Source organism: Giraffa tippelskirchi, chromosome 9, assembly GCF_054371585.1.
Source record: "Giraffa tippelskirchi isolate mGirTip1 chromosome 9, T2T-mGirTip1v1.2.pri, whole genome shotgun sequence".
In the NCBI taxonomy this organism is placed as follows: Eukaryota; Metazoa; Chordata; class Mammalia; order Artiodactyla; family Giraffidae; genus Giraffa; species Giraffa tippelskirchi.
Genome location: NC_137283.1, coordinates 4,744,761 through 4,767,437, shown reverse-complemented (window position 1 = coordinate 4,767,437; position 22,677 = coordinate 4,744,761). Strand labels below are relative to the sequence as shown.

The 22,677-nt window shown below is 42.1% G+C and overlaps 1 protein-coding gene and 1 long non-coding RNA gene across 2 annotated transcripts in view; both read left to right on the top strand.

The window, feature by feature from the left end:
- LOC145520811 (uncharacterized) overlaps positions 1–9,346 on the top strand; it is a 28,950-nt gene extending 19,604 nt beyond the window's left edge. Inside the window, exons 3-5 of the mRNA XM_081528277.1 lie at positions 2,504–2,595; positions 3,769–5,204; positions 9,153–9,346. Of these exons, the coding sequence (XP_081384403.1) occupies positions 2,504–2,548 (45 nt within the window). The 3' untranslated portion in view covers positions 2,549–2,595; positions 3,769–5,204; positions 9,153–9,346. The remainder of the gene's footprint in view (positions 1–2,503; positions 2,596–3,768; positions 5,205–9,152) is intronic.
- A 1,329-nt stretch (positions 9,347–10,675) lies between these two features.
- On the top strand, positions 10,676–22,384 carry LOC145520517 (uncharacterized). Its single transcript, XR_014064536.1, has 4 exons — positions 10,676–10,839; positions 11,357–11,410; positions 17,605–17,867; positions 20,034–22,384. It is a non-coding gene; the product is annotated as an uncharacterized LOC145520517 (long non-coding RNA).
- The last annotated feature ends 293 nt before the right edge of the window (positions 22,385–22,677 follow it).

Below are 22,677 nucleotides of genomic sequence, written 5' to 3'. Positions count from 1 at the left end.
ACAAATGTATGGATACCAGGGGGGAAAGAAGGGTGGGATGAATTGAGAGATTGGAATTGACATCTATACCCTATTGATACTATTGGGTCCCTGGGTCAGGAAGATCCCCTGGAGAAGGGAATGACTACCCACTCCAGTATTCTTGCCTGGAGGATTCCAAGGACGGAGGAGCCTGGCAGTCTACAGTTCATGGAGTTGCAAAGGGTTGGACACAGCTGAGTGACTAACACTTTCTCTTTCACCTCATAAAGCAGAGAACTGATGAGAACTTACTACACGGCACAGGGCACTCTACTGGGTGCTCCGTGGGGACCCACATGGGAAGGAAATCCAAAACACAGGAGATGCATGCATACATACAGCAGAAACTAACATGACATTGAAAGTCAACTATACTTTTTCAAAAAAGGATCATTACTATGCATTGGGAGATTTTACTGTTAAGAATTCTTTACATAGTCAATACATACACATTCTGGAGTACCTTCTTGAATGAGTGTGTGCGTGCTGTCATTTCAGTCATGTCCAACTCTTTGTGACCCCATGGACTGTAGCCCGCCAGGCTCCTCTGTCCATGGGATTCTCCAGGTAAGAATACTAGAGTGGGTTGCTATGCCCTCCTCCAGGGGATCTTCCCCGCCCAGGGATCAAACCTGCATCTCTTATGTCTCTTGCATTGGCAGGCAGGTTCTTTACCACTAGAACCACCTGGGAAGCCCACTTTCTTGAATATCAAGAACTATTGCCATTGTCTACTTGTGTGACTGATAATTATCTTGAAAAATACATTGAAAAGACTGCTCCCTATCTGAGATCGAGCGATAGTTTTGTCACCACACGCTCCTCACCCTCTGTGGAGTCTGTCTCCTCCACCACCGCTACCCCCTTCCCAGCTTCCCCCTTTCAAGCTTCCTTTCTCCGCTCTTTCTTCAGCCTCTTCCTCTCTTGCCTTTGGCTTCAGTTGGAACAGTGGGGACTGTGGCAAAAACAAATTAAATGTTCCTTAAAACACTGTAATGAGGACACGATCAAACCCACGAACCCCAACAAAATAGTTGAATGGTATAAGCAAATGTGATGAATCAGTTTTTTGGTGAATTGGCCTTTCCACTGATTGGCTTTCAGCGAATTGCCCACTCAGTGAATGGACTTCTGGAGAACTTATCTGACCCCGTGTGTTCTGGGAAAGCATGGAGCTCAGGAGAGATTCTTTCTTTTTTGGTATATAAATTGTTTGGGGACCTGCAGTAAAACGTAGGTAAAAAGTTCTGTGCAAGCAGAGCTGACATCAATCAGCCGACCTGCAAGTGTAGGTTCAGTAACTCTATCTGACACCAATGACTGAACGTGACTTCCCGCGTTTGGGTTCACTGGGAACTTCATCAGTTTTACTGAATTTAGAAAATTACGAGAAGGACCTGGTTTATGTGATGCATAAGAACAACATCCCTTTTAAATCAGTAGGCAACAAAATTATTAAAGTGTCCGATGACTATGCCTGGCATATTTTTAAAACATGAGGCATCAGATGATTTTTGTCTAGTGGTCCTTATTGAAATCCCAACACCATAGCTTGGCTTCAAAGAGTTACCATGTGTTAAGCACTTCGTTTTCTTTCTCTTATTTAATCATCACAGCAACCCTAGGAAGTGAACACTTTTATTACCCTCACGTTACAAGGGAAAACTGAACTTAGTCACGTTAATTGACCTGTAGTCTTTCTGCTACTGAGTGAGGATTCAGGGCTTGAACTAGGGCTTCCCAGGTGGTGCTAGTGGTAAAGAACCCACCTGCCAATGCAGCTAGATTTAAGAGAAACAGGTTCACTCCCTGTGTCAGGAAGATACCCTGGAGGAGGGCATGGCAAGTGGCCACTCCAGTATTCTTGCCTGGAGAATCCCATGGACAGAAGAGCCTGGCAGGCTACAGTCCGTAGGGTTGCAAAGAGTCAGACAGGACTGAAGCAACTTAGCAGGAACATGAAGCATCTAGACCAGCGTTGGCCAATAAGAATATAAAGTGAGCCATATATGCAATCTTGCATTTTCTATTTCAAAATTAAAAAGAAATAGGTGAAATTAATTTAATTTTCCATAGTATATCTTGCTTAATCCAGTATAACCAAAACACACTGTAATTTCAACATAAAATCTATCTAAAATATGAATGAGATATTTTTTATTTTTCTTCTTATTAGATCTTTGAAATCCACTATGTATTTTATACCTACTGCACACCATGTCTCCGTTCAGGAAAGCTACATTTAAAGTACCCAATAGCCACACGTGTTAAGTGGCTATTTTATTGGATGGTGTGGTCCGTGGACCAGCAGCATAGCTGTTCCCTGCAAGATTATTAGAAATTTAGGTTCTCAGATCCACCCCAGAATCTTCACTTTAACTAGATGCACAGAGGAGTCACAAGCATGTTAAAATTGGAGAAGCACATTCTTCAGCATTTTACTGCTGCTGCTCCAGGGTGCCCATTTGCTGCCTCCCTGCAGGACCCTGGATTGATGCCTGTTACACAGCAGCCATCTGCGAGGTAACACTGATGGCAGAGCTACGTCATGAAGAGTCCATGCTTTGGGATGAGGTAGGTCACTAGCTATAATATCTTCTGATTGCACACAGTTATTTGACCACAGTGAGCCTTTAATGTCTGCTTCTGTAACATGGAGATGACAGATGTATCAGTTGTCTATTAAGTGTTCTTTCCCTTGGAAGGAAAGAACAGACTCCCAATTTTTAGGTGAGGACACTGTCTGCATAAATATTGGTGATTCTCAGTCTCCTTGTGACTAAGTTCTCACCAATGAGAGGTTAGCCTAAGTGTTCTCTTCTGGAAAGGATCATTAAAGTTTCAGACCCAGTCTAGAGCTATATCCCTTTCTTTTCTTCCATTCTCCTTCAGCCTGAAGTATAAATATGGTAGCTGGAGCCCTAGTAGCCATCCTGAGCCATGAGGTGGTCTTATGGAAGTCACACGCTGGGATGGCTGCTGTAATACAAGCCTAATCGCCTTCTTTGTGTTTCTTCTTTGTGTTGTACAGATAAACTAAGTTACTATGTATATAAATCCTTAGCAGGCAGTAAATAAATGTTGGTCTTTTTAATAGATATGACAGACATGGCACTGGCCCTCGAGGAACTTAAAATAGAGCATAAACAATAAAGGAAATAAAAATGTATAATAAACATTTGTCTAGCATTCCATGAATTATTTCTTGCCTTGGGCATACACATATAAGTGCACATCTTCTGACCCAAAATTCGTAATGGTATACTGCTGCAGCTAATGCTAAATATGTTTATGTCTAGGTGAGACCCTTCCTTGAATTGGTAATGAGATGTCTCCGGTAACAATGGTGCTTCTTAGTTAAATCTGTCTCTACTGAGTTGCTTTAAAGTTTTTATATAGTGTCTGCTACCTTAGCAACATTGCCAAGACCTTAAGACTCTGGAGTAACTCACTCTGGATTGTTTCTGGTCATTTAGGAGGAAGTATACACACATATATATATATATATATATATATATATATATATATATATATATACATATATATATATAATTATTTTTTTAATGGTATTTGGACATAGAACCAGGATGCAGAGATTGTACTCAGGTGTACATGTCATTGTTTAGTTTGGGGTGAAGGGTAGAGCAGGAAAGAAATCAACACTTGAATTTCTAAAAAACTTTAGAAAAGGTTTTTAGGCCATGAAGGAGCTATATATTAGGCTTATCCAAACATATTGTTTTACAGATGAGGAAACTGAAATCCGCAGGTGGAAAAGGACTTGTGTCCACTGCAAGTTGCTTACAAGGAGGAGAGCTGGCAGCAGGACACAGCACGCTGGTTTCCAGAGCCACGTGTTTTCCGGTGCACAAGATTCTACCTATGTACATACATACACACACCCATATACCCACACATATGTGTAGTAGTGGTTATTTTAAATGATGGCAGTGAATTACAGCATGACGATGTGCTTTCACCATCATGATCACGTGGAGCTCTTTCAAGAACCCTGAGAAGTAGACATTCCTTCCTCTTTCTACAGATAAGGAAACTGAGATAAAGGTCATTTGAATCCAAATGTATATTTATTATTTCAAGCATATACTACAATAATTAATAATGATTTTTGAAACTGTCAATATGGTATAACAAATATTGTTAAGAACCTTTAAATAATTAAATGAAGGGAAAGTGATTGATGGAAAATACTATGAGAGAATATTTTCATGAAATAACATAGAATATTATATTCTCGTGTCAACATATATTTACAAAAGTTAAATCATAATAGAAGGCAGAAAAATATAGTTTAAATTATATCACACTTCTAATTCTTATCAGATTATTTGGTGTACTAGTATTCCCAGCATGAAACAAGATTGCTTTTATGTTTAATTTTCACTTATTTAATTGCACTGAAGCCATGAATCTGTCAAGAAAAAGCCCCATTAAGGAATGCTTCCCATTTTGTGAATACGAGTCAAAAGAAGAATGTCAGCTTTCCCAACTGAGTACAGAATGGAAAATCAGAAAAAATGTAGGCAATTGTCATTGTCAACAGAAAAATAGGATGGCTCCGAGTGATTCGGGCGTCACAAGTTTTCAATTTTTTCACACTCTCAGCTGTGTTGTTTGGAAAGTAATTATAGCAATGGGGAATATAGCAGATTTATTGGCTGTGAGCAGAAAGATAGTCACCATTTTCCCTCATTTTCTTTAGAAAACCTCATTTTCATAGAAAAGCTCCATGACGCACTAGAAATGTTGAAACTTCTTGTCTGCATTTTTACAGACTTCTCAAACAAGATGGAACGGCAGCTATTCATGATTACAACAAAAGCTGCTTAAATGAAGAAAGCCTCAATACTGAACCTGGCAAATAAAAAAAACAAATTAACAACAGATGACTGCTTGACAGGAGCATGATTTATTGACCAGAATCTAGTGAGGAAGAAAAGCCACTCGTTTATTGAGCATGGAAGCATTTCTTATATGTATCACATAAGAATAAAGAAAAATCACTCTACCTTTCTGTTCCAGGGAATAATTACTTCATGGAGAAAGAGTGAAGTTGTCACCAAGAAAGATGGTGGGCCTGACGCCATCATCTCCCTGGAATGATGGCAGCTTCCATCCAGCCTTCATCCTTCCATCCTCACAAAGCTACCCCTGATGATCACGTATGCATTGACCTGTCCAGTTAGTTATTCTACATGGGAATAAACATCTCACTGGGCAACAGTAATTTTAGCTCATTAGGAAGGGACCCTGGGAAATTTTTATAGCAGGCAACGGTGTCATTTGCATAAACAAGTCATTACCATAAAAACCTGTTTCCACAGCGGGTGGGCTGCTGACTTTGGAATGAGGGGGCAGTTGTGGAACCATGATGGAGTCCTGATCTTTTAGAAGTTGCTCTGAGCTCTGATGGGGTACTGGATACTAGCTTTCCCTATGTCTCTAACTGATCAAGGTCACCAAAGAGACTGTATCATTCTGTTCAACTGCAGGGCACAGGGCACTGTTCAAATACTAAGAAGTCCTCAAATTCTCACTCGGTAGCTGAAAAGAGAATGAATATCCCTATATTCCCTGAGGAGCCTTTTTTGTCACAGTGGCAAAGTGATTCACCCACACAAGGTCACTGGTAAATTGAAATGTGAGCCAGGACTTGAAGGGAGTTACTAAGTGTTTTGACAAGGTGGGATGAGCCAGGTTAATAGAAAAAGCCACTTAGAAAGGGGGTATTTTTTATCCACACACTTTTGTTGGAAACCTTACATGAAGATTGATAGCAAGTTGGAAAAATTGCAGAGAAAAAGAGAGAAGCATTACTGCATGTAAAGAGAGTAATTTGGTTTTAAACACCTCATAAGCTACCAGTGGGAGCTACTGACAAGGCCAGAGGGCGCTGGAGTAGAATTGAAAAAATGGAAGAGTTATTTCAGGAAACGGGAAACAGGGACCAAAATATGGGCTAGGAAAATTCATTACAAACATGTCAGTCCTTATAAATGAAGAGAAATACTGCAATCCTCCACCAGCCAAGCCCAAAGCACGCTTATCTCTAACCTCTTGTCACACACACGGAAGGGACATGCCCAGGTTTTTCTTGTAATGCCAAACAGTCCCTTCCTCTCTCCATCATATCTCTTGGAGACGTATTTTATAGACCTTTATTTTCTTGCCCACAATTGTATTGTAGGATTTTTTTTTTCATGTTGACCATTTTTAAAGTCTTTATTGGATTTGTTACAATATTGCTTCTGTTGTTTATGTTCCGTTTTTTTTTTTTTGGCCATGAAGCATGCAGGATCTTTGTTCACTGACCAGGGGTCAAATCAGCACCCCCTGCATTGCAAGGCAAAGTCTTCACCACTGGACCACCAGGGAAGTCCCTATGTTGTATATAGCAAGGCAGAGAAGGGTCCCTTTTCAAGGGCAGGTCAAAGACTTGGGGCTGCCAACTCAAAGCACGGGTGATGCAAACGGTAAACAGATCTCAGCGGCCATCTACGATGTTTAGGAAATGATGTTTAGGATGTTATGAAAGTTTAGGTTAAAAATTGTTGGCAATGTCTAGAAACAGAATGCTGGGAGGAGTCTGATTCTGGGTGGGGTTGGCTCCGTCCAGAGAAGGGGACAGCTTCTAGGTCCTGTCCATTCAGGGGCAGCACATGTGAACCTTTCAGCATGTTAGGAGCAGACAAGGGAGCTGGCTGTGGAAAGGGACAAGATTTAGTGGCTTACAGGTGTGTCCCAATCTCTGGAGACCCTTAGAAGAAAGGCTGTTGTAACCAAGAGTCTATCTACATGACTTAACCCCTCCACCCGCAATGCCAGGTTGACTGGTTATGCAGAAGTACCAAAGATGGTGTTATAACTCTGATTATTAGGACAAAGATTTGATTTGTTAGTCTCATGAACATTTCTCCTAACTGTTACTTTTCAGGATGGGAAGCAACACTTTGAAATGAAAACAGAGCTCACTCAGTGCAGGGTTTACCACGGCTGGGTGCTATGGTCAAGTGTCAACTGCGTGGCTCCCTGGACGAAGGGAAGCCACGTGGATGAACACAGTTGATGCCCCAGCTCTGATTCCGATGATTCACTCAGCACGGGAAACGTCTAGCTCTCTGTTCAAATATTCATTCCAATTCCTTGTTGCTTTAAGGCCTTTAATAGATCTGAAAAATAGATCTAAGGACTGAAAATTTGTCAGCAAAAAAGTCAAATTGTAGAGAGAGTTTGTCCATTTTGCTTTATTTTGGCTCAGGCAAAATCTTGTAATCTCTTTCTAACATCAGCAGTTTAAACAAGTTCGCCTCTCAATTTAATTAATCAAGGATCCCTGTTTAATTACATGATAAAATCTGTTGCTAAGGTGGCCCTCCTGTCGACTCAGCAAAATATTGGAGACAGTTGTTTCATCCTTTCTTCTGAATTCTTCAGATGTGTTTTGTATATTTAACTGCTTAGGATGGTAATTTAAAATGAAGATTATAGACAGGATACTTGGACATTTGAATCTTCTTACACCCTGCAATGAACATGAAATGAACCCTGCAAACAAGCAACATACGTAATACAACCCTAAACTGCCCCTTGATCCTTGGAAGGAAAGCTATGACAAACCTAGACAGCGTATTCAAAAGCAGAGACATCATTTTGCTGACAAAGGTCCGTCTAGTCAAAGCTATGATTTCTCCAGTAGTCACGTACAAATGTGAGAGTTGGACCATAAAGAAGACTGAGCACCGAAGAATTGATGCTTTTGAACTGTGGTGTTGGAGAAGACTCTTGAGAGTCCCTTGGACTGCAAGGAGATCCAACCAGTCCATCCTAAAGGAGATCAGTCCTGGGTGTTCATTGGAAGGACTGATGTTGAAGCTGAAGCTCCAATCCTTTGGCCACCTGATGCGAAGAGCCAACTCATTTGAAAAGACCCTGATGCTGGGAAAGATTGAGGGCAGGAGGAGAAGGGAACAACAGAAGATGAGATGGTTGGATGGCATCAGACTCTGGAAGACGGTGAAGGACAGGGAAGCCTGGCGTGCTGCAGCCTATGGGGTCACAAAGAGTCGGAGCGACTGAACAACAGCTGCGCTTCCAGCAGGAATGTGTTCCTTCCCTGAATGCATCCTGGATTCACAGCTCTGGGGCTGGGCTCCTACCTCTCCCTTCTCAGCACCCTCCACCTGCTGGTCTTATTTCCCTGCTAGAGGAGCTGAAGCTCAGCGTTGCTTCAGCCAGGCCTGATTCCCTGACCACTTTTTCTCCCCATGTGAGCTGAGTTAGCTCCCTCTAAGGTCCGCCAGCACCTGAGACCCATTTCCATCTCGGCGTTTCCCGAGCTGTGTCATTTCCAAATATTTAGCCATCTGTTTCCTGACGCACTCCCTGAGGATGGAAATAAATCCACCTTGTATATAAAGCCCTACCCCAGAGTGAGCCCTGAATAAGTGTTCTCATTGAGAGAAAAAAATCATGACTACATCTCCTGGGATGACCACACCCTACCTGGTCAAGCCCTTCATCCACAGGACACAAACTCAGACTCCCTTTTCTTCATCATGAAACAATGAATGCACATCTATCGTGCCTTCTTCTCCCCAAGCCACATTTTAATTTAAAAAAATATCTTACATGATACTTCAGACTTCATAAATGTCTAGAAATAATTTTAAAGGCCATCAGCTTATTAAAAAACAAAAGGTTTATGGTACTGTTTCAATTTTCAACATTTCTACGCGGAAATGTATTGTATCCACGCTCATCCTATTTTCCTCACCTGGGCACTTTATACCATTTCCTCTCTTAACAAGTCTGCCTTTTAGGCCCTACCATAGCAGGTAGTTAAAATTTATCTAAATTCTAAAGTAAACTTAAGGTTTTAAATATGTGGGATTTCCATTTTTTATTGTCATGTTTGCAATTTAAAGAAATATAAGGTAGCTTCAATCTTCAGTACAATCTCTCTCTTTTTTGAGCAACAGGGCATGTGGGATCTTAGTTTTCAGACCAAGTATCAAACCCTTGCACCCTACATTGGGAGCTCAGAGTCTTAACTGCTGGACCATCAGAGAAGTCTTACAATCTCTCCCTCTCTCTCTTTTTTTTTCTTTCAGATATCATAGAGCATGGAATGCTCAAGAAACGAGAACTCACCAAACTTCAGATTTGCCTTCCTTTTGATATGTAAGGGACAAATTTTGTCGGTTGGAGATGACCAGAGATGACTTACAGTAATTTGTTCATGATCTGAAATCCTTGAGTAAATAGAGAGTGGTAAATCACGGCAAATAAATGCAGCTGAAACCAACACTTACCCTCAGCAAGCGCCTCAGCCACTGTGAGGGAGTGGTGTGTCTCAGGGGGTCCCAGGCACAGTTGGAGCCCCACCTTCATGCATTCTGAAGCCCAGTACAATCCAGGGATGTTCAGGACATACAGTTTGGATGTTTCTGGAGAACATGTTTTCCAAAACTAGAATCGTTCATGAGGAAATCCTGAGGTGGTTTTCCATGGCATTTGTTTAAAATAGGAAATAGCGATTCCCTTAGAGAGTAGGAGGAAAGGGACTTGCCTGGTGGTCCAGGGGCTAGACGTCTGTGCTCCCAAAGCAGGGGCCTGGGTTTGATCCTTGCTCAGGGAACTGGATCCCGCATGCACAACTCAGGATCCCACATGCTGCAACCGAGACCAGGCACAGCCGAATAAATAAATACTTTTTGAAAAGAGTAAGAGGGAAAGAACTTCCCTGGTGGTCCAGTGGTTAAGGCTCCATGCTTCCATTGCAGGGCATGCAGGTTTATTAGTTCCTGGTCCAGGAACTAAGATCCTACACACCACATTATTGTGTAGCCAAAAAAAAAAAAAAAAAAGAGTAAGGGAAAAGAGAAACATGAGGCAGAGTATTGAGGTGAAACTTAGAACCTGTGTAGTTACCATAAGGTAGGAATTTGAAATCTGGAAACATCTTCTGGTGTTGTCAAGATGTCTGAAAGAGAAGTCCACATTTTCTGTACTGCTGTGCCCTCAAAACATGCAATCCTAGTGCCTGGTCTTCTGAGAATTCTCCAGTAGAATTAGTCCGGGACTTCTGTTGACTCATGGAGCATTGATAGCAAGAACAAACCTTACTTAATGTTCTTCTAGGCACCTTACATGTATGGCCTCATTTAATCATCAAAGCCGTCCTTTGAGGTAGATATCATATTATCATCATCCTCATTTTTCAGATGAGGAAATTGAGGCCCAGAGAGGGTAAGTCACTTGCCCAAGGTCACACAGCTGGTAAGTGATAGAGTAGGACCAATCCCAGGCAGTGCGGCTCCAGAACACACTGCTCATAACCCGCATGTCATGCTGCTTCCCATGCCACACCTGCCTCCACCAGAGTGCTGACCCTGCTAGAATGCAGTGCAGGTCTGTGACAATCTTCTTTGCTACCTGCAAAGCCAGTATCCTGATAATTCCTATCTTCCAAATGCCGACAAAATACTGCTCATTATTGGACACATAAAGACTTGTTGAATAATAAATACCATTTCTGTTAATTCAAATATTTGAGTTATTGGTAAGACTTAAATACAGGTACAAGGAAAGAAATAAGGGGGGAAAATGAATAAAGCATTATTGTGTGCAACAGAGAACAGCACATGCAAAGGTCCTGTGGCATAAAGGAACATGGGGAGCAAGAAGAAAGAACTAAAAGGGGGATTTACATTAACCTTGGAATCTCATTGGTTGGGCCCTCTCTCTCCCTGATGTTCACGGATCATTTGGAATCGACTGCAACTGATAGGCTTTCAGGTAAATGCATTCTTAGGAATAAACTGCATTCCATTCTTTTCATGACACCAACATTGTATTCCAAATGATTCCCCCTTTGCCTCTTCAAAAGGCATCCCTTCTATACAATCAGACAAAGGAGAGAGTTTTAAAGGTCACATACCTTGTCTTTTTTATTTTCAAAACTTTCAGAAAATTAAGGAATCTTGGAAATGTAGTGATTCTACCAATAGTATTCCAGTCCAAGGTATGACAACTGCTGCCAATACTAAGCTAACAGAAGAGAATATTTTTTGAGAGGTAAAGAACAACTTTAATCTTTTCTTTTGGAGATTTAAAGAGCCGAACTTCCCTTCCAGGAATAGAAAGAGCTTCTCTGTGCTCAGCATTATCATTGCACCAAGAGAATTCCCATGGAGTTACTTAGGAGGAGAAACAGAATTTGTTCTTTCCTGAGCTCTTAAAAATAGGTTCAGGATATCAGAATTGAAATACATGTTTATCTCGGCATCCCAATTTATCCTCTGCTATTTTACAGTCTTCCTGTTTGTGTGCGTCTCTCTCAGGGAACCACATGGAAAACAAATGTCTGGTGAGTAGAGTCTCCTCAGAAATAAAAATGTAAAGGTAAAATGTATTCCTCAGTAAACATATTGCGGGGGATGTGGGGGAGGAAGGCAACTTGCCAACAGACTTTTCCAGAAACCTAGATAAACTGTGAGATTAACTGGAGTCTTCTCTCAGGGGAAGTCATAAAATGCCACGATGTGGAAATGAGTGAAGGACCCAGAGGTGTGGTAGAGGGAGCGCTCACTTCCCTCATCATCCCTGTGCGGTACTGTGTCTTTGCATAGTTCGTGGGATCTTAGTTCCCAGACCAGAAATTGAACCTGGGCCCTCAGCAGTGAGAGCAGGGGGTCCTAACCCACTGGACCGCCGGGGAATTTCTGATGTTGTGTTCACAGTTGCAAATGGCCCTGGTGACCAGGGAGAGGTGTGAGTGGACAGTTGTCCTACTGGCGGGTGGTTGGTACCTGATGGGTTCCCTAGGGACAACTGAGCTGATGAAAATGCTCAGTATATAGGAAAAAAGCACTGATCACAAGTATGACATGGATGAGACTGCCAATGTGTGGCTTGCATACTGGGTTGCTTTTCTTTGATATGGTCTTTGGTAATGGTGAGCAAGGACACTTGATACTGTATGGAGCTATGTTCAAAGCAAAATTCACGTGCAAGTCTTCCTATTTTACTTTCTTTTACCAGTAGTGGCTTGGAAGACGGATATTGAATTTTGGAGTTGTCTGGATCTTAAGCAGGATCACTCTGCAGAGATGAATGCATTTTAAAGATGGCTGAATTTTGGTCTGAGATATTGTCTAGTGGGCACTTTACCCGAGGGTCTCATTAATCACCCTGTTCCTCAAAAAACCACATAGTCACCATCTTAAATGGTCTGCGGTCATTGTCATTTAAAATCTTACCTGACTTTTTTTATTTTAAAATCATTTCAGACTAACAACAACAAAACTTCAATAATCATACAAAGAATTACTGTTTACTCGCGATTCCCCAAGTGTTAGTCTTTAACACATTTGTTACTTATTTTCTCTGTTTCCTTGAATTATAGATTCACTGATATCTTAGGGCACATTAATATTTTCTTTTTAAGCTGCTTCTAAAAATCTTAGTTGCTATTTAATTTTCATGCCCTCATGTGTCATGACAAGAATGATGTAATTTACGCATGTTCAGAGAACTAAATATAATGCAATCATCATTTGCTTCTATAGTTAAGATCAGTTAAAAACTAGGGTAGACCCCAGAATTTCAGGAGCAGGTCTAATGGGAAACAGGGACGGGAAAGCGTGAGCCTCATTCCTGGTGTTTTGTGTTTCAAGTTTCACAGACCTCTCATTTCAAAGCAGGGCCCTGAGCATGCGGTCAGGTATGTTCTCTTCGCCCAACAAAGTGAGAGGCAGCAAGGGGCAGGCAAGAGGCAGAACATAAATTTGATAAATGTGGGTGAAATCAGTACCAATGTAGGAGAATATATGGAGTTTTGATTAATGTAATTATATTTTTGAAATCCATTTGCAAAATAACATCTTGTGAAGCTAGGGCTGAACTATCAAATCCCAGCCCCACGCACCCTGCCTTTGTATTTTGTGTGTTCTGATACCTTCACACAAGCAGTGCGTATGTGTGTATTTGTGTATGTGTGTGTGTGAAACAAACTTCTTCATTGCATGGAAAACATGAATATATGATGAAATATATTTTTAAATAAAAGCGGTTGTAATAATGTACGGACATGTAAAAAGTTAGGTGGACGTTTCTATGTGCACGGTTTATATTACCATCTAGACAGAGTGTATTTTGCACTTTTTATGACCAGCTGATGTACAGGTCACTTCATGAATAGGGACGGTTTGTTATATCTTTTGGTTTTGTCCAAGGTCAGCAAATAGCTGCCATTCATTGAATTGTCACAATTATTTGTTCATAATTAAGTATTCAAGAAAGTGTTTTAACCTAATTATTTGAAAAGTTGATATATTGCCACCACATTAGAGTTGTGTGGGGCATGGCTTGATCTGTGTGGTTTTAAGTCAGATCAAGGTAATCCTCCTTCCTTTTAAAAAGCCTCCTTGTTAACCCTCCTCCACTGTGGGTGGGTATGTAAATTGGTGCAGCCACTACAGAGAACAGTATAGAGATTCCCTAAAAAAACTAAAAGTAGAACTACCATGTGATCCTACAGTCCCACTCCTGGGCTTTTATCTGGACAAAATCATACCTTGAAAAGGTACATGCACACCAATGTCCATTGCAGAGCTGTTTACAGCCGCCAAGACATGAAATCAACCAAGATGTCCATTGACAGAGGAACAGATAAGGAAGAGGTGGTACATGTATACAGCGGAATAATACTCAGCCATAAAAAGAATGAAATGATGCCGTTGGCAGCAGCATGGATGCACCCGGAGATGATCATACTAAGTGACGTAAACCAGACAGACAACTATCGTATGATATCACTTACATGTGGAATCTAAAGAAATGAAACAAATCAAGTGATTTACACAACAGAAACAGACTTACAGACATAGAAAACAAACTTATGGTTACCAAAACAGAAAGCAGGGGAGGGATACATTAGGAGTTTGGGACTAACATATACACACTGCCTTATGTAAATAGATAACTAACAGAGACCTACCATTTAGCACAGGGAACACTATTCAATATGTTGCAATAACCTATAAAAGAAAAAAATCTGAAAAGGAACATACACACACACACACACACACATATTTATACAAAACAGAATCAAACCTCATGAAATATACAGACTACTGGGATAAAATGACCTTGAACAAATAATTAGAAAACTAAATAATCAGTGATGGTGATGCCACTACTAAGGAAAGTACCAGATGTGTGATGGGCAGGAAACTGTAGCCAGAGGTCAGCCTTCCACACAGGCGTGACTTCCTCACAGGTGTTTGGAGTATCGCCAATTAGATTTCAGAGACTTCAGAAACTGTGAAAATGTCATTTGTGAGTATGGAGCATTGTGCATGAAAATCTGAAAGTTGAGGTATGTTTGTAGTCATGAGAAGACACACACTCATCACCTCTGTAAACCAAAGTAACGACAGGAGGACATTGGCTCACAATGCTGAGCAGAAGCACCCAGGTGTCACTGCTCACAGAAGGAACCCAGGGCCCCGAGCCAAGCAGAGAGACCCTGAGGGCAGCTGAGGCTGGCGGTGCCTGGATGCAGGAGGACCGCTTCCCTGCTACGGTTCGTGAAGAGCACCTCCCTCGTCTTGGTCCCAAGACTGGCCCAGGAACATCGTTCCATCTGCTGGCTCATCTGTGACTGACTCCACCCTTGGAGGCTTTGTCACTTTCAGGTCTCCTTTCGTCAACTTCGTTCTCTGGGGACCCAGAATTGGGAAAAGGACACGAAAGGCATCTAACTCCAGATGTTCCTGCTCTTCTGCTCTGCATTCTTGGTTCCCATGAGCTTGGGCCCAGAACTGCCCGTGGCTCAGGGAACCATCATAAACCTTAACTAGACTTTCAGATTGAAACCTATGTAGTACGTGGTCCTTTGAAAATATGCATGTGGTCTGGGAGGTCAGGATGAAATGTTACTTCAGCAGAAACTTATGAGCTGGTGGGTGTCAGCCAGGGGAAGGAGGAGAGGAGAAAGCATCCCAGACAGGACGGATAGTGACCGGAACATACTGTGTGCTAAGTGGGGAGCAGGGTGCTTTCATTAGAGAAACTCAAGGACAGTGTGGCTGCAGCCTGGCAGGGGTGGGGGCAAGGGCTGCAGATGTGTCCCTGGGGTTAGACAGCAGCTAGAACCTGCAGATCCTTGAGGGCAACCTTAAGCAGTTTGAACTGTATTCTAGAGTAACCAGAAGCTCTACAAAAGCTTTACTGAAAGGAATCAGAAGAAAAGAGACTCCAACTAATTGGAGCCTGACTCACAATGCATAATGGGAGATTCATACCTCCTATTTCATACAAAAGAAATGCTGACATCCCAAAGAATGTTTGAGCACAATCAGCCCTTGACCTTCTGGGTATCCTTAAATCACCTACATGTCCTCAGTACTTACCCACAATTCACGGCATTCCTGGAAGATAGTTCTCAAGCCACCAGCAAAAGGACAAGAAATACTCATAAATTAAGCCGTGCATTATTGAGTGAGACACCCAGTAATTTCAGGCAAAATAATGATGTGCTTATTTTTTGTGGGACAAAATATAAAATTCAATTAGAATTTCAAAATCAGACTCTATTCAGGGAAAAGTCTACAACAGTCATTACAAATCTACTTTAGAAAGAGAAATGGAAGCTGGGGTTTAGATTGAAGTGCTTTTCCATCAAAATATATAATGAGCTCAACTGAGGTTATTTCAAACAACACTGTGAACATAATTAATACATGGAAATATATGAGAAATGATCATGAGAAAAACAGAATTAAATAATGGGAACTCATCATGCAGGGCAAGTTGCAAGGGCTTAACATTCATTATATTCCTCTTTCTCAAGGCAACAATATCATTAAATATGAAAATGATTTAATATAACCTTGCAACTTTAGACTAAAAAACTGAGGAAATGTCACCATTTGCACATTTGAAATAAAAGTGAATATTAGCATTCTGAATACCTATTCTCAGAAATACATATTTGCCCAGGTCTTAGAACACTTGCTCAAGCAGTGCCAAATCTGAATGTGGACTCCAAATGTGATTAGTCTGTAAATCTTTCGATGGTGTATGTTAACAAGTACTTTTTATGTAATTTTTCTTTAACAAATACTTTTAAAATAAGTACCGTTGACACAGGGCAATGCCCAGCCCTTTGCTAGGTGCCCTGAGACCACAAAAGATGCAGAAAATACCGTTTCTCCTTTCCAGGAGCTTACAATCCATTTGAAAACAGTGCCTGGGGTAAGGGGCCACTCTGTGTGTGTGTGTGTGTGTATTGGGGGAGCGGGTGTGAGTTCTAAAATCACAAGCCTTAATACGGAAAATGTTACAGATCAAAGTTATATTAATATTAGGAGGATGGGGACTTCCCTTGTGGCCCAGTGGTTAAGAAGCCGCCTTCTAACGCAGGGTATGTGGGTATGATCCATGATTGGGGAGATAAGATCCCACACTCCTCAGAGCAACTGAGCCCATGCACCACAACTAAAGAGCCCCGTGCTGTAACTAAGACCAGGCACAGCCAAATAAATAAATAAAATATTAGCAGCACAGAGGTAAAAGAGAAGTATGGGCAACCCATATATTTGTGTGTGTGTGTGTGTGTGTGTGTGTGTGTGTCTCCTTGGAGCTAGTTGTTTCTGGGACTAGTTCTTCCTACTCTTTCCTATGACTTGCCTATGGGAGTTAATACATTACCTTGGCTTCCCAGGTGGCTAAATAATAGTGGTAAATAATGGTAAATAGTGGTAAATAATCCGCCTGCCAATGCAGGAAACCCAAGACTGATCCCTGAGTTGGGAAGATCCCCTGGAGGAGGGCATGGCAACCCACTCCATTATTCTTGCCTGTGGGGAAAGGACAGAGGAACCTGGAGGGCTGCAGCCAGTGGGGCAGCAGAGAGTTGGACACGACTGAGCACAGCACATTTTTGCTTAAACTAATTTGAATTATACATCCTGGCTCATGTATCATTGGGAATCAGCAGGTAACACGGACAGCCTTTGGTGTCCCTAGCTGCTGCTAAGTCGCTTCAGTCGTGTCCGACTCTGTGCGACCCCATAGACGGCGGCCCACCAGGCTCCCCTGTCCCTGGGATTCTCCAGGCAAGAACACTAGAGTGGGTTGCCATTTCCTTCTCCAATGCATGAAAGTGAAAAGTGAAAGTGAAGTCGCTCAGTCATATCCGACTCATAGCGACCCCAAGGACTGCAGCCTACCAGGTTCCTCCGTCCATGGGATTTTCCAGGCAAGAGAGTACGGAGTGGGGTGCCATTGCCTTCTCCATGGCGTCCCTAGACTGGGATAGAATTCCGCCCTAAGTGCTTGTCACCTGATTAAACTTAGGGACATTAACTCAGCCTCTGAGAATCTGTTTTCTCATCTGCAAATGGGGTTAAAAAGTTTCTATACTATGTTTTTACTAAGATCACACAACATAATGCATATTGGTAAAGTGCCTGCCAATAAAAAGAATCGTTAAATTGATGATCTTTTTCTCCTTCTTTATAATGCTGTGCTTTCTTTTTTTCTGTTTCCCTCAAGGCCTTCTATAATCATCACCAGCTGGTGCTCTGGAGCAACGTCTGTTCAGCCAGACCTTGCCGAGCGACTTTACAAGTTTCTGTTCCAATGGCAACTGGGTGACTTTCCTTAATTCAGACCACAAGCAGCAGTGCAAGCGGCACACGTGAAACCACGCCATGAAATTTCCTCCATGCCGTTTTTCCTGTTTGCCTCCACCCTCTGGTTACCAGTTAACATTTTACAGGAAAGCCAACAGAGTACAAAAAATATTTCTTACAAAGGTAATTAACTTCCATAGAACTATAAAGTTGGAAGAAACATTGGAGAAAGTATTGCCAACCAAAGAAGGAAATCAGGAATGAAGAGGGAAAATATTAAGCTGAGCTTTTATATACGCTTCCTCATTCAACTTGTTGCCACCTTCAGAAGTAAATATTACGACCTGACTTGATAGGTATGGAAACTGAGGGTCAGAGGTGAGGGATCTATCAGAGAACATAATAGTGTGTCTTACCCCAGAGACCACACCTTCAACTAGACTACGTGACTTCCAATAACAAGATAGCTGATGAGTGGGAATAAGTAAGCATCAGGGATGAGTCTTAGGAAAAAAGTTTTTGCTCACAGAAAAGCCTGCTTGGGACGTTTTCAGGATAAGAATCAAATCTGAAATTTCACTTGGAATAAATTTCTTAGCTAGAGAATTGGATTCTATTTTGCCCTTATTATAGGGCAATTTGGAGGAGGGCATGGCAATCCACTCCAGTATTCTTGCCTGGAGAATCGCATGGACAGAGGAATCTGGCAGGCTACCATCCATGGGGTCGCAAAGAGTTGGACACGACTGAGCGAGTAAGCATAGCACGTAGGACAATACAATTCTCCCCTGTTTTAAGGCCATAATTAAAAAGGATCCACTGAAGTTTAACAGTACTACTCGCTCGGTATTCTTTTAAAGACTGTGAAATGTGGCTGGATTTTTCAAGAGTGCCAAGTGAAATGTCGCTACATGGGGAACGTCACGTTTCCTAGAAATAGAAAAGGTCTATGCTGAGTTCATGCTTTCTGATCCACGACTCACTATCCACATTTAGGAGTTTCTTTTCTTCTTCTTCTGCTTTAGCTGCTGCGACCCTATTGTAATGCCAGCTTTCTATGAAAAGAATTCCTTCATGCTGTCAACTGGAACAGAGGAGGGACGTGGAAATGCTAACAACACAGGACTGGAGAATTTTTTCTTTCAATACTTCCAGTTTTTCCTTTGTCTCCTTTCAACATCCCCCTCTCCTCTCAACACACACTCACATATCTCTATCAACAATAACTTGTAACAAGTGTGAGTCTGCAGATTCTCCAATACATCTCAATATTTTCCTTGGAATCTTCTTTTCAACTTCTTAATATTTGGGAACAGTCCATTTTTCATACACAGATAGCTGGGTTGCTGTGTGTGTATCCCAAGTGGAAATTTCATCTTGATCTGCAGATTTAAACACCCTGTCCATTTATTTAAACTTGTTAACAGCAATCATGATCATCATCATTTAGATGTTTTCAGAATGCAGTATTTTATTTATGCACTTTAAAAAAGGCTTGATTGAATTTGTTACAATATTATTTCTGTTTTATGTTTTGGTTTGGGGTGTTTTTTTTTGGCCACCAGGTGTGTAGGATCTTAGCTCATGGACCAGGGATTGAACCCAATCCCCCTGCACTGGAAGGTGAAGTCCTAACCACTGGACCACTAGGGAAGCTCCTATTTATGTGCTTTTGAAACAGCTTTTTTTAAAAAACAAAAAACAGGCAGAGTGCTTTGAAAGCTTCGGCTCTGCAGTCAGATTTTCCCGGGTTTGAGTTCTGGCTCTCCCACTTCGAGCTGTGAACCCTTGAGGTAACTGCTTCCCTGTGTTAATCCTCAGTTTCCTCATCTGCAAAGCAGGGAGACAGTAATACTCGTCTTATTGGACTATTGGGAGGGTTCACTGGATGGAAAACACTGGGTGAAACAGATGGAACATCGTCAGTCCGTGGAGTCCACGGGGTTGCAAAGCGTCAGACATGACTCAATGACTTAACAACAATATGCTCAATAAACTTAAGTATTCCCTGTCATTGTCTTCTCTTTCTTTACAAGATGGGATATTAATACAAGAGTTAGATAAATAGAAGAATGACAGGTACAAGTCATTTTTTAAAATTTACATAGTTTTAATTGAAGGGTAATTGCTTTACAGTGTTGTGTTGGTTTCTGCCAAACATCAACATAAATCAGTTGCAAGTATACGCATGTCCCTCCCTCTTGAACTTCCTTTCCGCCTCCCTCCCCATCCCCCATGTCTAGGTTGTCACAGAGCCCTGGTTTGAGTTACTTGAGTCATACAGCAAATTCTCATTGGTATCTATGTTACATATGTAACATATGTTTTCATGTTACTCTCTCCATACAGCCTACCCTCTCCTTCATAGAAGAACGACAGCTACAAGTCACTTTTAAGCACAGCTTTTCAATATTGACTTTTCAAGGAATGTGAAGCAGTCCCAGGGATCTGTGCCACTACGAAAAGCTGTCAACACGTTGCACATTGTCACCTGGCACCTCTGATTCAGCTTATGTCACAGTGCACACGCCCTCCTTGATGGAGACATGGTTACCGGGGGCTTGCCACGCGTTGGGAAGCAGAGCAAACATCAGCTGAGGCCAAGCACCCCTTAGACGTCGGAACAGCGCAAAGCTGCACTGTAAGTTCATGTTGGAATCATCTCTTCGATATTTTTTCAAGATTACAAGAAATTTTTATTTCCTTTTTAAAAAAAATAATTTGTTTTTGGCTATTTTGGTAGAAATGAGTGATTTTAGAGAGGAAAATTGTTTCCATACAAACTATAATGCACACTTGTGCATATTAGATTGGAGTCATCTCTTCTTCCGTTGTTGCCAATGGAGTCAAAGTTCATGAAACACCATCTCATCAAATATAGATGCTGAAAGAGTGTGGGAAGGAATCAAAGCTTCTTTGCAGAGCACAACTTGTATAAAACTTGTGAGCAGGGCTGAGAAGCCGTGATCGTCTCAGGGCTGTTGAACAAACATCTCCTTGGTGTCTTGTCCACTGTCCACTGTGTTGAGGTATCGGGCCTGGGCCTGAGGGGGCGATGGAGAGCAAGACAGCTGTCCCAGCTCTTGAGACTCTTACAGCCACAACTGGGGTCAAGGAAGGCAGGCTATTTACAGGCTTTTGCTGCAAAAATGCTGGGCAGCAGACTCTCCTCAATCAAGGATTTGAAACAAGCTAAACAGTATGCACAGTGAGAGTCAAAGGAGCATATAACCCAGGGCTTCTCAAAATTATTTTCACTAATACCCACTTAAGGAGGCTTTTTAGATGTTTTCTTCTAACCGCTGCCTCTGAGATGAAAATTTCATAGTATAGGTACATGCATGCTGGTTATACGTGTTAGGTAGCTTCAGTCACGTCTGACTCTTTGTGACACTATGGAGTGTAGCCCTCAAGGCTGCTCTGTCTATAGGCTTCTCCAGGTAAGAATACTGAAGTGGGTTGCCATCTCTTTCTCTAGGGGATCTTCCCAACCCAGGGCCTGAACTCACATCTCTTACATCTCTTGCATTGGCAGCTGTGTTCTTTGCCACTAGAGCCACTAGGGAAGCCCCATCATGTATTTATGAGTTTTATATATAAAAAGAGTAAGATTTTTTTTTGCCTTCCAAGAGCCAGTTTTCATCCCCTTCTGTTCATTAGCCCTCCACTAAGAATGCAGGATCTAATCCACCTTGGAGGGTTTATGAGAAGCTTCTAGAGACAGTTGGGTTGCACCAGGGAGGGAATGCGGAGAAGGCAATGGCACCCCACTCCAGTACTCTTGCCTGGAACATCCCATGGACGGAGGAGCCTGGTGGGCTGCAGTTCACGGGGTTGCTAAGAGTCTGACACGACTGAGTGACTTCACTTCCACTTTTCACTTTCATGCATTGGAGAAGGAAATGGCAACCCACTCCAGTGTTCTTGCCTGGAGAAGCCCAGGGATGGGGGAGCCTGGTGGGCTGCCATCTATGGGGTCGCACAGAGTCGGACACGACTGAAGCGACTTAGCAGCAGCAGCAGCAGCAGGGAGGGAATGGGAGGTTCTCAAAGAAGAGGAAAGAGCATTCCAGCCATTGGGAATAGTGGTGGGACCAATGGGTAGAAGAAGCTTTGTTATTTGGAAACTGGTGGGGTGGTTGGAACATGGGGCTCATGTCTGGGTGTGGTGGGACAGACGACCAGCAGCGGGGAGCGTTTTGTGACTCAGCACTATGGGGAGCACTGACCCAAAAAAATCAACATTTCAGTTTCTTCTGGATCTTTCTTTCCTGCTTACACTCTAGACGTGGAAACGACTTTGTTTCCCAGGACGACTGACCCTCACCGTAACCTTTAAAATGCTCCTACAGTGGAAGGGGAGGGAGGGTCCTCGCAACCATGAGGTTGGTAACAAGGACTTGAAACCTGCTGTTCTCCCTGATGGGTCAGCTGGGAAATCAAGGGAAATGAATCACTGCAAACAGCTGTGTGGGTTGACCCTGCGTTTTGGCATTTGGCCATCATTTGCCAGTAAAAGTAGAAGCAGAAACTGACCTGTACTGATTGTTACCCACATTTGATTCAACTTATGGTGAATTTCTTAGAAGCTGATTTAAATAATCTTCCCGAATTTCACTGTTAACAAGAATGCCTTTGGTACACATTGGAATTCTGTTTTTTAGTTATCACTAATAAAAGTATGCATTCCCTGATTGGAATGATGAGTGGAATAAGGCATACATTACCGTGATCTATGTGATCTTACTGCCTTGAAACTTAACGGTGTAGCTTGAAAATCAGACAATCAACAAAACTAAAAAATGTTTAAATATTGTGATAGACGAAGTATAGATCAACTTGAAAATTTAACAGAAGCAAGTTAGTCAACCTAATGGCTGCTTTTCTTTTGGTGCTGAAGCTCTTGTATGCATACAGCCCCTCCCCCACTCAGAAGGTAAAGGCTCCGTTTGCAAAGCGGGAGACCTGGGCTCGACCCCTGAGTTGGGAAGAT